Here is a 15,258-nt window from a genome sequence, read left to right on the forward strand (position 1 = left end):
TCCTGTCAGTTTATGCTGCATCTCCATTAGGTGGCTATGCTGGCATACCTACACCAGTATAGCTGTGCTGGTGAGGCATCTGTAGTGTAAAAAAGTCCTAGTTCTGGTGCTGTAACAGTCTAACAGGTACTCCTGAGGGAGTTCTGTGCCACTGCGCAATGCAGAATTTTGCAGGAATTAATGTTGTGCGTGCAGAATTTCCTTTTCTGCACAGAAATGGGCTGCAGTGCTGCTGGCCGCCACTAGCGGCCCGCTGGACCTGACAGAGCCAACCTCACACAAAGACACTGCTGGGGGGACGGGGAGGGAGCTAGACATTTCCTGGTAGCTGCAGTTCCCTGCACGCTCTGGGGAAAGGAGACAGTGGCACACAAGAAACTCCACACAAGCCTGGGATCTAGCATCAGACTGTTTCTTGCTCTTGATCCCTGGGCTCTGTGGGGTAGGGAGAGCGGATGTCTGGGCTGGGGAGGGGGGCACAGCTGGGCTTTGGGTGGTGGGGGCGGGGGGTGTATCTGGGCAAGGGGGGACCCTGCAGCTGGGCTCTGAGGGGAGATGGGGTGCAGATATCTGGGGGAATTTTTGGGTCTGTATTCTTAGACATACTTGCTGACAAGTATTTTGAAATAAATTATCAAAATAATTGAAACTGGTGTGAATATGTAGTGTTATTTTGACAAATACAATTTGCAGAATTTTGAAATACTGTATACAAAAAAAAAAATTGTGCTAAATTTTTAAATTTTTGGCACAGAATTTCCCTAGGAGTAAACAGGTGGAGACTGAACTTCAAAACAGGAACCATCTAAGCTACCTCTTTTGCTTAGTTACGCAAGTCTAACCTAACGTTGCTATTTATACTTAAAGATGATTAACCTGTAGCTTGGTGGCTCTATTATAAAACAAAAATTATGCAAGTTACTTTTCCTCCTAGGTATCCAGTCAAATTTCCTATATTTAAATTGAAGTTAATTAATGTGAGAAATAAGCAACCATAGGTCACAGAAATAATACTTGAGAAATCTTTTTTTAATGCTTGTATATTAGAGAGAGAGAGATGGAGCTTGAAAATTACAGTTCCTTGTTTTTGTTTCTGACAGGTAAAAAACAAGATGGAGCTGTTGAGAACCGTAACAAAGGTAAGTATTTAATAAAAAACAAAACATTTGTGTTTGTATAGGTGTCTATTATAGAAAATAAAGAGTTTGTGTATCTTAATCTGCCTTACCTATATACAGTAGTTTAAGTCTAAATATTACAGATCGAGGTAAATGTTGCCAAACCTAATTCAGAAATGCAAATATGAAATGTCCCTTATGCTTAAAATCAAAAGTTGCAAACGTTAAGACCCACATTTTCCAACTTCACCCCAAATTTTCAAACAGTGTCCAATGTTAAATTCCAAAAAGCCTTGGCTAAACACCTAAATAGAAGTGACCTTAGCCCGTGTAGGTCATGTAGCATTCATTTCTGGTGGTGACATTGAAGCCAGTTTTGACGTGATCATGGGTCTCTGGTGACGTTATTTATCAGCTGGGAATGACTGGCTTCAAGCTGGGAATGACTGGCTTCAAGGAAACTCTTAAAACTGATTTTAATGGGAATTGGGATTGCTGAGCACATGAATTGAATCTAACACAGATTCCAGTGTCTGACTGGACTTTGTAATTAATCATTTATATGCAATTATTTATTTATATGTCCCCTATATTTCTAAACTTAGCCAAAGCTCAAGATGGTGCAGCCATGGAAATGCAACCCTTGAAGAGTGAAGATGGTGGAGATGGAGATGAGAAAGACAAGAAGAGAGCAAACATGCCAAAGAAAGAAAAATCAGTTCTACAAGGCAAACTTACAAAGCTAGCAGTTCAGATTGGCAAAGCAGGTGTGATTTTTATTCATATTTTTGTGGTTTTTGACACTGAACAAATCTGGTGTCATTGTTCTGAAATATTCTGGTGGCGCTGCTCTGAAATAACCTACTCATAGGTTAATTTTAAAAAAAAAATCCTTTTCTAGTATTACACTGGCTTATTTGATAGAAAATATGGCAAAGTTAAGTTAAAGCAGATATACACTAATTGTAAAGTGCAAAGTTACAACGAACCTTTGTGTATAATCAGATGCATGTATTGTTAGTTTCTCTTAAAGAATATAACACTAGAAAGTACAGCTTTAGAACACTGGTTTCCAAAATGATGGTGTGTGGTATATTTTGTGAAGTATTTCTACCTTTCACACTACTTCTCACTTTGGCGTATTGTATGCCAACAAATGCCTTTCCTGGAAAACTCTGTTTGACCAGGCAGTGTACTGCATAGAAATGTGATTGTAGGATCTGTTGCCTTTTATCTGAGCAGTGGGAATGTGGATTTGTAATATTGATGTACACTGTTGAAGATAGAAGAAAAGTATTATTAGAGGGCCCACTATTGAGGCATTCTTCTGATTCCTCTTCCCACAAAGTATATCAATGGCATCTTTATCAATTACTTTTGTTTGTTTTCTGGATATTTCTTTTGTGTATTGTATTGGTGTGTATTCAGGTTTGAGAATCTGTTCCCACTCTAATCAAGCATGTTGGGGGGGGGGTATGTGTTTTTTGTTTTGTTTGGTGGTGCACAGAGGCTATAGGATATAAGTAAAGTTAAGTTACTACTAAAGTTGAGACACTTTTGCATTCTTGACCCCAGTTCATTTTGGAAGGGCAGGAAATAGATGTGAAAAGTCATTGTTGAAGCTTATTTTTTCTTAAATTGATCAGTAATGACCTTGGAGCCAGGCATTTTCTAGGCGCTAATGATTGATGCCCTGAAACACAGCTGAGGAGCACTAGCCCATATTAGCATGAGAGAATAACTAGCTCCAAGGTCACCATTAGTATTATCTAAGCTAAAACTTTAAAACAGACCCTTTTTGGCAGTCAGGAGCAGCTTGTTATTTCTAGGGTTTGTTTTGTTGGGTGTATCCATAGTGTCATGTTGCATGTCCATCTTCATCTGATACTTCCGAAGGATGGTATACTAACAAATAAGATTTTTACATATGCTCTTTATTTTTTTAATATTGTAGACTAACACAACTATTCTTTCCACTCATTCCCCTTATTACTTTATCTTAAATAGCAGAGGGATAGCTGTGTTAGTCTGTATCCACAAAAACGAGGAGTCCGGTGGCACCTTAAAGACTAACAGATTTATTTGGGCATAAGCTTTCGTGCATAAAAAACCTACTTCTTCAGATGCATGGAGTGAAAATTACAGATGCAAGGATAAATATACACATAAAAATACAATATTTATCTTAAATATTTAATTTTAATAAGAGAAATGTATTTTATTTAAAAAGGTCTTAAAGACAAATGTGTCTACATAATAAAAATAAACTAGATAGTTTCAGCTCTCCTTAGAAGCATATGACAAAATAAATGCTTGGGAAACAATTGCTTATTTGATGGGATGAGAAGGCTAATTATTATGTTTATAAAGAGGAACTAGAAGGTGCACCATTTTTAAAGTAATAGATCTAAAATTACTTGTTCCTAGTTGCATTGTCCTAAAATTGTACCAAAACCATGAAAATTATTATTGAAATAGGGCATTTAACACAGGAGTCTTTCCTTGATGTATGTAGTTATGCTTATCTTATTGGAAGAGAGGAGGGAACAGATTTTTAAAATTTTCTTAGTAGTTGATGTGCAAAGGGTTCACATTCAGTTTCATTCAATAATTATACTAAAGTGTTTCATGTGCAATTCCACTTCCTCCAGGCGTTCAATGCAAGTTTTTCTTTCTAAACAATGTTTTACTTCACATTTGAGCAGCTCATTACAACTCTTTCTTCTTTGCCTTTCACTCCCTTGTTAAAATCCTTCTTCCTAGGTTGTCTTCAGTTTCTTTAAAGAGATCTCTTTCCATGCTTCTTTCTGCTTGCACTTTCCTGCTCTCACTCTGAAGAGTTCTCCTTGTTTCTCTCAATTATCTGCTCCTGTACCTGTCCCTAAAATTAATCCCATTTCTTCTCTTCCCCAGTCACTCCTTTGGCAACTTTTTTTCTATATGCATGCATGTCATTGTCCCACTAGTGTAAACTCTCCCTCTAACCCCAACTTTCTCTCCATCTACTTCCCTATCTCCCTCCTTTCATTTGCCTGTATGCTTAATCCTTATGTTGTCTAGTCCTGTCTTCAATGTATTTTCACTAACTAGCATTATGATCCCCTACAATCTAGTTTTGATTCACTCAACTGAAATTGCCCTCACCAATGTCCTGGTGTGAAATATCCAGGCCTCTTCTACATTTTCATCCTTCTTGATCAGCCTGCTATCTTCAGTGCTGTTCTTTCTCCTGAGAACTCTTCCCTTACCCATAAGTCTGTCACAGACATGCTTTGCCCTGCACCTTTGTGATGGCTCTTCCATTACTTACATTTTAATATAGAGGTATAAGAGTTTATATATCCAATACAAAATTGCATTTGTGTGTTCGGGAGCTAAGTTTACAACTGCTTTGAGAATCATCAAAATCTTGGGACTTGCTTATCTATTAAAAATCTTAAGCATAAAATTTTATTATTTTTGCCATTTTAAATAACACTTTCAGATTTTTGCATTTAATCTGAAAATGAGGGTAGTTTTTTTTAAATCTTACTTTAGATGTTATTTGTATTGTAGATAAGATGGATCTCTTTTAAATAACTGCTTATCCTTTTCTTTTTAACAAAAGGTTTGTTGATGTCTGCAATCACAGTCATTATCCTTATCTTGTATTTTGTAATTGATACCTTCTGGGTTCAGAAGCGACCTTGGCTTGCTGAATGCACACCAATTTATATTCAGTACTTTGTGAAGTTCTTCATTATTGGAGTTACAGTCCTGGTGGTGGCAGTACCAGAAGGTCTTCCACTTGCAGTCACTATTTCATTGGCTTACTCTGTAAAGGTATGTGTAAAAAGCATGCTTAAAGGTAGGTGGGCACATAAAACAGTTCTAAATCATGCAAAGCAGAAAATTCTACACTGTTAAACTGTCTTCGTTGGAGACTGAGAGAATCTTACTTCACTCATTCTCATCTGCAGTACAGTACAATGAAAAAGCATTGTTGCAAGTTGGTATCTAATCCTCTGTGCATTAATATAAGTCAGGGGTTCCTTGGGGAAGAACAATGTGAACTTAGAAATAGTCTACTTCACATGAAGTGAAGCATAGTGGTTCTGGTCCATGGACTTGGAATAGAAGGACTTCTGTCATATGTGTATGTGTGTGTAGTTTTAGCACTCCCGTATGCTTGTCATATTCATACCACAACCTATTGTACTAACTTAAAATAAAGGTGTGTGTGTTAGGATTGCACACTGAGCTATGTAAGCTTTCCTTTCTGCCACTAACACACTTGTCCAATAAGCAATTGCTAATTAGCAAATTTAAGTTGGAAATGATGCAATAATCCTTCATAGTCTGCTTAGATATGTGCCAATTCATTGTTTTCTCCTACTTCTTGAGTCAATATTGCAGAATATCTAGAGCCTACTATCTAGTATAAGGTAATTGCTACCTTGGTAAACTTCAGATTCTTAGATTTCTTTTTGTTCCAGTACAGTAGTGATGATGAAAGACTGAACACTGCTTTGAGACTGGCATAGTGCAGACAGTGACTATATGCTGCTTTTTCATACAGCTCTGCTAATGTACCTTTATTGCAACTTGCAGCAGTGTTGGTATTCCAGACCTATAGCCCACTTAACTGCCTTTTGGGAGCTAGAAAGGATTTTGAACTACTGTCTATAGGCGAAACTCGTGCACTACTTTTCTGCACCATCTGGTCTGTTTCTCTTGGCTGTTCAGTCCATTATCACAGATTTCAGTTCTTGAATGGTCAGACTTCACTGACTGACTTCAGACATTTAAATAAAATTTGTGTGACGTTCTGTCTATATTTTTGTTAGAATTCTAAGATGACTGAACAGCTGTCCTTTAAGCTAAAAGAAAATATAACAAAGTAGTTCTGCCTTGCTTTCTAGTCAGTGAAGGGAGAGCAACCTGTAATGCAAGCTGAAGTATTTAAGTTGTATGCTAATCTTACTATGAAAAAACATAAGTTAAAAATTGGGGGGAGAGGTCTCAACTTTCCTATGTTTCCTTATGTTTTGGTTTTTTCCCCCTTCTTCTCCTCTTCCCCCTCCCCCCCTTTTTTTCCCCCTTTTAGAGCGGTCGGTCGTAGTGCAACTGTCTCCTACAGCAGAGACATTCATTCATCTTTGGAAACAGCTGAATGTTCCTCTCCTGTTGATCAGTCAGGAGTAGATGCTGAACAAAATGTCTTTGCTTAGAAATGGTCTGCTCAGATCCCAGATTCTATTAGTGTAGCGATATAGCTGGTGTCTCATCTTGAGTAATTGACTTAACATTCCAGTATTGTTGACTTTACTACTTATTCACCTAAGTTTGACCTACAAATGCAGCAGAATATGGATTCTGGCTCTAATAGACATATTTAAAATGCAGTTTATTGTGGCATGATATATTTGGGTATACCTTTTCTGACTGAGTTTGTATGTGTCAATATTTGGGTTGCCGACCTGAGGCACCTTTTAAAGAGGCCTGTCCTTCTGCAGGTAGGTACTAGTGCTTCCTGAAGATCGAATACCATTTTTGTTTTGTTATTTTTTAAAAAGTCAGAAGTTTTGAAAGTTGAAGCACTGGTGGTGGCTAGCTATTCATATTTGCTTTTTTTTTCTTCATAGAAAATGATGAAGGATAATAATTTGGTGAGACACCTGGATGCTTGTGAAACAATGGGCAATGCAACAGCCATTTGCTCAGATAAAACTGGAACATTGACCATGAACAGAATGACAGTGGTGCAGGCTTTTGTCAGTGAAAAACATTATAAAAAAATTCCAGAACCAGATGCTATTCCTGAGAAAACTTTGGCTCATCTTGTAACAGGAATTTCTGTTAATTGTGCTTATACTTCCAAAATACTGGTAAGTGAATTTCTTTATTTTTATACAATAATAAAAAGCCATTCATCTTTAGTTCTTTAAAAAACAAAAACAAAAAACCCTGTACAAATAATGGACATATGTGCTAGCTGATTTAAATGTGTATAAACTGAGTTGATGGTGAGGTACCTTTTAGCCTTACTGTAATTTAAGACACCCCAATATTTCAGTTGGCTTGGGAACCACTCAAGCCTTAACCACTATAACAATAACCACTGGCTTATTTTACAGTTGGCATTATTTTGCATTGGTGATTCAGAAATGCACTCTTCAAGAAGCTGACGTTCTTATAATACCTTATTCTTAGATAAACTTATGAATTTTGTTTTACAGGTTAGGGACTGTCTTCTCTGTTTGGAAAGCATCTAGCACACTTTGGGTGCTACCATAATATAAACATGTGAGAGCCGTATAGTGTGTTCGCTAGATATAATGAAATGCAAGCACAAATAGTGGCTTCATTTAATTAATCAGTTTTTTTTATTCCTGGATAATATAATGTTAGTAGAATAAATGAATAGATTAAGGGGCAATAATATGCATCATTATTCATAACTTGATTCCTTTTCATTATATTGAGCATTTGTGAAATGAATATTTCAGTACCTGTATCACAAATCTGTTGCACAACTTGATATTCACATAAATATAAATATTGCACTTTTTTTTTTTTAGTTTTACTTTTTGTCTAGCAGTTTAATGGTGGGATCCACTTACCTGATTCATATACACACCACGAATCATGATCTCAGGCGATATTACATGACATATATAATAAGGAAAAATGTTGAGGTTGCTTTCTGAGTAGACAAAGTGTGAAGCATATAGCAGAGCATGGCTTACTTGCCTTAAATACTCCAGCCAATTACATAAGTTTGCATCAGTACCCATCTGTATGTTACGGAATATCAACTCTATAATACATAGCTAAATTAAAACTTTTTCTGTGAAAAAGATACGTTTGTTACCCGTACAGAAAATTTTCAGAAAGTAGCCAGTATGGAGAGAGCGATATCAAGAGCACAGTAGGTGCGTATGAGTGGCTCAGTGTTGAGGTTCATGCCAAGAATATGCATTGCTCCAGTTTGTCTTGTGCGGATGGTTCAGGACCTATAATATGCTTGCAGAGGAAGAGTGATTTTTGGAGGGAAAAATAGGAAACAACCCTTATGAATAATATTGTTGTTACTGTACGTGTAAAAAGGAAAGTTGCTCTAAACCTTTTGCTATATCCAGTAACAGAGAAAAGAGGCATCACAATATCTTATCCAGATCCAAGCTACAATTTTTAACTCACTAGCATCTTAGTATTCTAGAATCTGTGAAAAATACTAAACCATCTGCTTGTTGAAGTTGTTAATGTTATATGTGTCTTGTTAATCTGCAAGAGCATGTCTTCTAATTTGAATAGGCAAATGTTGTCCAAAATATAGTAACTGTATATTAAGGCTAGTTGACATCAACTAGTGAAAAACTTCGAAAAGACTTTGATTTATTTTTTAAAAGCACGACATAAAATGGCTTAACTGATATGGAAAACTTAAATGGGGAATCTTCTACCAATTGGAAGTGTTTCTAGTGGGTCCGCCAGGGATCTGCTAATCAATACTTTTATCGATGTGGAAGAATATATAAAGAGGTTGGTAAAATTTGCAGATGACATAAATTGGTGGAGTGGTAAATAATGGTGGGAATAGATCAGGGTAATGCAGACCAATCTAGATTGCTTGGTAAGGTGGGCTCATTTGAACACTGTGTGTTTGATGCAGCCAAATGCCAGGTCCTACATCTAGGAATAAAGAATGTAGATCCCCCTTAAGATTCAGCAGTGTATCTTGGGGGAGTGAGGGTGGAAAGTGACTCCAAAAAGTATTTAGGGATTTCAGTGGGTAACCAACTGAACATGAACATGAACTTACAATGCAATGCTATAGCTAAGAGGACAAGCTTCTTCACATAATGCAGTTAATCATGGAACTTGTTGCCAGGCGATGTTGTGAAGGCCAAAAGAATAACTGGGTTCAAAAAAGAATTAGATGAGTTCATGGAGAATAGGTTCATCAGTAGCTATTAGTCAGGATGTCCAGGGGCACAACCTCATGCTCTGGGTGTGCCTAAATCTCTGACTGCAAGAAGTGGGGTTGGATGACACAGGATGGTTCACTCAATAATTGCTTAGTTCTGTTCATTCCCTCTGAAGCATCTGGCCCTGGCCACTGTTGGAAGACAGGACACTGGACTAGACAGACCATTGGTCTGACCCTGTATGGCCATTCTTTTGTGATCTTTGGCTATATAAGTAGAGGAATAGTGAGTAGGAATAATGAGGTGGTACTGTCCCTATATATGGCATTAGTGGGACCAGTATTGGAAAATGGTCCCAAGTTCTGGTGTCAGCACTTCAAAACGGATTCTGAAAAGTTGGAAAGGGTTCAGAAAAGAGCTAAAAATAGTTTGAGGTCTGCAAAAGATGCCTGACAATCAGACTTAAGTATAATATAGTTAGTTTAGAGAAGGTTAATGGGTGACTTTATCATGGCCTGTAAGTACCTACAAGGGGAAGAGATTTCATAGTAATAGGCTCTTCAATCTATCAGAAGAAGACCTTATGAGTCAATGTTTGGAATGCAAAATAAAACAAATTTGAAGCAGAAATAACTTTAACAATGAGGGTAATTAAGAATTGGAACAACTTACCTTTGAATGTGGGCGATTCTCTGTCATTTGTAGTCTTTAAAGCAAAAGTTGGATATTTTTCCATAAAGATGTTGTCACTTGAACAGAAGTTACGGGATCGGATGCAGAAACTATTGGGTGAGATTCTTTGACCTGTTACAGGACATCTGACTAAAAGATCATAAATGGTCTCTTCCTGGCTTGCAATTTATGAAAGCTGCTGATTTCTTTTCTCTTTGATGAGGACATTTATAAATACAGATTTTTTTTAACACTTGTAATAAGTGACTTTGATTTACAAATTCAGCAATTCATAAGTGGGGTATATCTGGTTCTAGGATGGGGTAATAACTTCACTTCTAATGCTCTTAAATTTTCAGTTTTCTAATAATGGAGTACTGTATTCTGCAAACTAAAAAAGAATTGAATTTTTTTTTTTTTAACAGCCTCCTGAAAAAGAAGGTGGCCTACCACGTCATGTTGGTAATAAAACAGAATGTGCCTTGCTGGGATTGCTTCTGGATTTAAAACGAGATTATCAGGATGTAAGAAATGAAATACCAGAAGAAGCACTGTACAAAGTATACACCTTCAACTCAGTCAGAAAATCAATGAGTACAGTGTTAAAAAATTCTGATGGCAGTTTTCGGATATTCAGCAAGGGTGCCTCTGAGATAGTTCTTAAAAAGTAAGATTAATGCAACTCTTGAATTACTATCTCTAGTAGACTTTTTTAAAATGTTATGTATATGTAATTGACAGATGAATCAGATAATCTTTTTATCTTCGCATTTGAGAACAGTAAAACTGTTAAACTATACCATACAAAAGTACAGGCTCTTCTATGTATTGGCTGCCACCAATGCAGGTTTGGGGATATACTCCTTTCTCCTGTTAGTCAAGAAAGTGACAACCAACTGTAACAAAGACTTATTTCCTACTTCCCTGAGAGCTGCTCTTACTATATTTTGCCTTTTTCACACAACTGCTTTTTCCTATTTCAGTGAAGCAGGAAAACAGTAAACTAGGTTTCTTTTCCTTTTCCTTCCCTATAATCACATTGCAGAAGAAGGAAAACTTGCATAAAAGCTGAAGTGTGGTGCAGGCAATGGCACGCTTCTTCTTATGTCTAAGCAACCTCTGAATCTGCTTTTGAGACGGGAAGCAGGTAAGTGGGCAGAGCAGAAGGCTAGTCACAACCACAGTGCTATGGATTTAGGCTCAAGCAAAGTGGAAACTCTCTAGATGTGAGACGATTGCCCCAAAATTCTCAAAATGCTTGCTAGACAGAAATAGAACCAACAAACCATTACAACCCCCCCACTGAAGGTAAGTTTCAACCACCAGCCTGAGAACAATTATGTATTCCTTTTACAAAATAAATAAAGCCTCTCTGAAACTGAAGACAGGCTTGCCTTCTTCCATTCTGTGTGTCAGTGATTTTGTTGCAGGTGCATCAGCCCTCTCATCAGTTGTCCTCATTCTTCCCTGGACAGTGTCAGAAGAGGTGAGAAGTGAATGGGACCAGAAAGCAAGTTCACTTTGACATTCATGCGCCTGAGAAATCCCTCACCCTACTTTTAGACCATTGGATGTCTTGTCACTAGTTGGTTGCTATGCGTCGTGTTTCCCACCCAGCTGTGAACAGCTGACATGGGCAATGGCTAACTTTTTAGGGAAAGATCGTGCCTCTTGTCAGGCATAGATCCAGAACATGACATCAGCCCAGTCAAGCCTTCCGAGGATGAGAATAAACAAAAGTTAGGCTCCCTATATCAAGTGTGAAAGTTCTGATTCAGTCATGATAGTTGATTGAGTTCACTGCTCTAAACATTAAGTTTCTGTGACCAAAAGGAAACTACTCCCTCATGCTTGGCAGCTAATGCCCCCAAACTAAGATGATTTTTCTGATCTGTTTTGTTTCCTCTGCATCAGTTTCAGCATCTAGTGATAATGTAACTGACCAGCTAACTCATAAGATTTTAAAGCTGTATCCACAACTCTAGGATTCAGACTTTTCCCAAGCAGATGTCAGTCTGAAGAAACTCTTCTGTCCTTCAAGAGGCATGCAGAACCTGACCTATGTAGGATCTCTTTGGGATTTTTCCTTGAGATGTGGAGTTCTTAATCTTCCATGGAGGAATGGGAAAACTTGAGCCATTCTCCAGAAAGAGAGAGCCAGGTTGCCAAAACTAGACTGAGATCCTGTCTCCTTGAAAAGAAAGCAGTCTGTTACCAGAACTAGTTTTATTCTCTAGTATCTGCTAGAGCATTTTTAAAAGCTTGTGTATATATAATGGACCTGTATCATATCCTCACTGTCTTATCAGGGCTTGATCCAGGAGAAAGTGTCAGGGAGCTGTTGCAAACTACAAATTTTATCCTGTTGGACTGGTAGTGAACAATGCTCCTAGATCAAACTGGTCAACATGGGCATTCTTGTAGGTAGATCAGTAATCTCTTACTACTGAAAGATAAAATTGAAATCCTTCCTCCTCTCTCTCTATTTTAGTGTGTCAATAGCTAGAAGTAAATTCTGTGTTTCTCTGGTCACTTCGGCACAATGTGGATGTAGCCATTGACACAGGTTTGTTCCACACATTGATTTCAAGCTAAATTTCATCTACAGAGTATCACAAATCATGACTACCTAATTGCTGACAGTTAAAATGTTCTCTGGCCTCATTCTTTCCATGTTGGACAATTGAAATAGTCTCTCCACTAGAGTACTAGGACCTACCCTTATCCAGATTTAAACAGTGTGGCTCTTTTTTCATTCCTGGTTTTTTTTTTTCATGAGCTTCTGTTCTACGTGCCAAATTGGAAGTAGGGTTGGAACCTCTGGCCGGGGTGGGAGAGAGGGAACATGAAAACTTAGATGGAATTGGAAGTTACCTGAGTAGCTGAAAACCTAGAATTACTCCACAGTCTTGTGAAAAGTAACAGAAGAAAATAGCAGGTAAGGAAATCTATCTAGTATGCCAGAATAATACTGTAAGTAATCTCTGGATTATTATTTTTTTGGTAACTACTTAACCAGTGACTTCCCAACTCCATCCACCTTGCTCTTTCTATAAGTATTAGCAGGAGCTTGATTCCCTCATCACCTCCTTAAATATTTTTAAGACCTTTCTTGGAAGGTAAGGAAAATCGTAAATTTTTATCGACTTAAACATTTTATCTTATGGCATTGTGAATTTGTGATTTGAATGTTTCATAGCTTTTGTTTAAGTAATAAAATTTTGCCAATATTTAAATATACAACAGTTGTGCATCTTTCCTTCTTCACCTTGCTTCTAGCCTCAACAAGTCTTGAGGTAGTTAGTGAATGTTCTGTTTGTTGACAAGTATTGAGTTAAATGTGTAGTTTGTTAGACGGTAGCCTTTTAGGAATTTAACATAGTTTTCAAATATGCTTTTTGGGACACCTGAAATTCAGATTTTGGCTGCAATGGGGGTAGGGAATTGTTGAGTCATTTGGTACTTTAGAATGTTGTATGTAATAAAGATGCTTTTTAAGTATTAAGTCATACTTATGCTTCTGGAGTTAGTGTATATTTATTGTACTGTATTGCAATGCAGTTGAGATGCATATTTGAAGTCTTACGTGGATTTTTTTTTTATAGTGCTTTGCTGGTTGAGGAGGAAGCACGTTTATTTTTGTATTTCCTGGCAATGAGAAATCAAACTCTTCTACTGTCAGAAATACACCTAACATTTCTTTCCTCACTAGTCAGATCCTCTAAACTTCTTTCTGAAAGAAATTACCTGCTGATTTTAAAACCACTAGGAGTCCTTGTGGCACCTAAGAGACTAACAAATGAATTTGGGCATGAGCTTTCGTGGGCTAAAACCCACTTCATCAGATGCATGGAGTAGAAAATACACTCCATGCATCTGATGAAGTGGGTTTTAGCCCATGAAAGCTTATGCCCAAATTTGTTAGGGTCTAAGGTGCCACAAGGACTCCTCATTCTTTTTGCTGATACAGACTAATATGGCTACTACTCTGAAACCTGCTGATTTTAGTGAATGTTTTTTACATTCATTGTAACTGTTAAACTGTGTGGAAAAACTTTTTCACTAAGAGGGTGGTGAAACACTGGAATGCGTTACCTAGGGAGGTGGTAGAATCTCCTTCCTTAGAGGTTTTTAAGGTCAGGCTTGACAAAGCCCTGGCTGGGATGATTTAACTGGGAATTGGTCCTGCTTCGAGCAGGGGGTTGGACTAGATGACCTTCTGGGGTCCCTTCCAACCCTGATATTCTATGATTCTATACTATATCATTTGGATCAGTTTGTGCTATATTATAATATTTCAAGAGATCAAGGAATAAACCTATGAAGTGATAAACTGCTTTTGAGCTATTGTAATACTTTCCTTTGTAGTCTAACTAAAGAGAACTTGCAGTTCAGTTAACAGATTGTTGGCACTGTCTTACTTGTTGCAGGTAGGGAGAGGTCACTTGTTCACTGCTAAATGTTTATCAACTCACTACCAACTTTTCTGGAAATCCTGAGAATATATACAGACCGTTCAAAACACAAGGGCACCCAGGGCATGGGGGAGGGTATAACTTGAACACAAGAAAAAACATGTAGTTGTAAAGTTCAGACTTGCAAAAATAATAGGTCTGAAGCTAATATTAGAAATATAATTCTTATAAAAACCTCTATGAAAATCACTGCAGTTTGGTCTGATAACTGCCTGGAAGACATTTTGGTGTTAGACCAAATTAAGTACCACATACATTGATAAGCTCAATTGATTTAAATCCTACTCCTATACCAGCTGAAACATTGGACCTTGTTCTCATATTGCTCAAGAGCTAGATTTCTTAATGCTCACTCTGACTAGCTGAGTCTATCTAAATACCAGTTTAGAAAGGTTTCATTCTTTGAAGGTAATATTAGTTCATGCACACTCTCACCCACCATAACTGCTGCGGCTTTTGGGCATTGTTTTGTGCTGTGGAGCACCCCACTGTCAATCTCTCACTGAACACAGAAGTACAACACAGACAGATGTATTAACTTTCAATTTATGCCATTTTAAGTGCCTGCAAAATATAGTACTTATATGGGGCTGGGGAGTTAATGTAAGGTTGACACCACCTTCCTTGGCCTTTTGGAGGGACTCAAAAACATTTTCCTTTGAGAAAAATGATTAGTTATGCCTGAGAGCATTACAATTTCATTTTATCAGGAGTTTAAGTATGTGGTTCTGAATCTTACTGTAAACTAAATACTTTGGTATTTATTCACCCCTTCCATTCTTTTTTTAGGTGCTTCAAAATATTGAGTGCTAATGGTGAACCAAAGGCATTCAGACCTAGGGACCGTGATGATATTATAAAAACTGTGATTGAACCTATGGCCTCTGAGGGACTCAGAACTATATGTCTAGCATTCAGAGACTTCCCAGCAGGAGAACCTGAGCCAGAGTGGGATAATGAAAATGATATTGTCACTGGTCTTACATGCATTGCTGTTGTAGGGATTGAAGATCCTGTGAGGCCTGAGGTAGGAAGAACTGTGAATTCATTGTAACTGTTAAACTGTATTTTTGGTAAAATAAA

The 15,258-nt window shown here is 37.5% G+C and overlaps 1 protein-coding gene across 6 annotated transcripts in view; it reads left to right on the forward strand.

Moving 5' to 3' along the window:
* Window positions 1-15,258, forward strand: part of ATP2B1 (ATPase plasma membrane Ca2+ transporting 1) — a 131,052-nt gene that overhangs the window by 89,970 nt on the left and 25,824 nt on the right. For all 6 annotated transcript variants that reach the window (XM_084627069.1, XM_084627073.1, XM_084627068.1 and 3 more), the window contains exons 7-12: window positions 1,101-1,139; window positions 1,724-1,885; window positions 4,726-4,940; window positions 6,743-6,985; window positions 10,126-10,367; window positions 14,965-15,202. In XM_084627069.1, the coding sequence (XP_084483195.1) occupies window positions 1,101-1,139; window positions 1,724-1,885; window positions 4,726-4,940; window positions 6,743-6,985; window positions 10,126-10,367; window positions 14,965-15,202 (1,139 nt within the window). The remainder of the gene's footprint in view (window positions 1-1,100; window positions 1,140-1,723; window positions 1,886-4,725; window positions 4,941-6,742; window positions 6,986-10,125; window positions 10,368-14,964; window positions 15,203-15,258) is intronic.

Source organism: Lepidochelys olivacea (genome assembly GCF_965140295.1).
Source record: "Lepidochelys olivacea isolate rLepOli2 genome assembly, chromosome: 1".
Lineage (NCBI taxonomy): Eukaryota > Metazoa > Chordata > Testudines > Cheloniidae > Lepidochelys > Lepidochelys olivacea.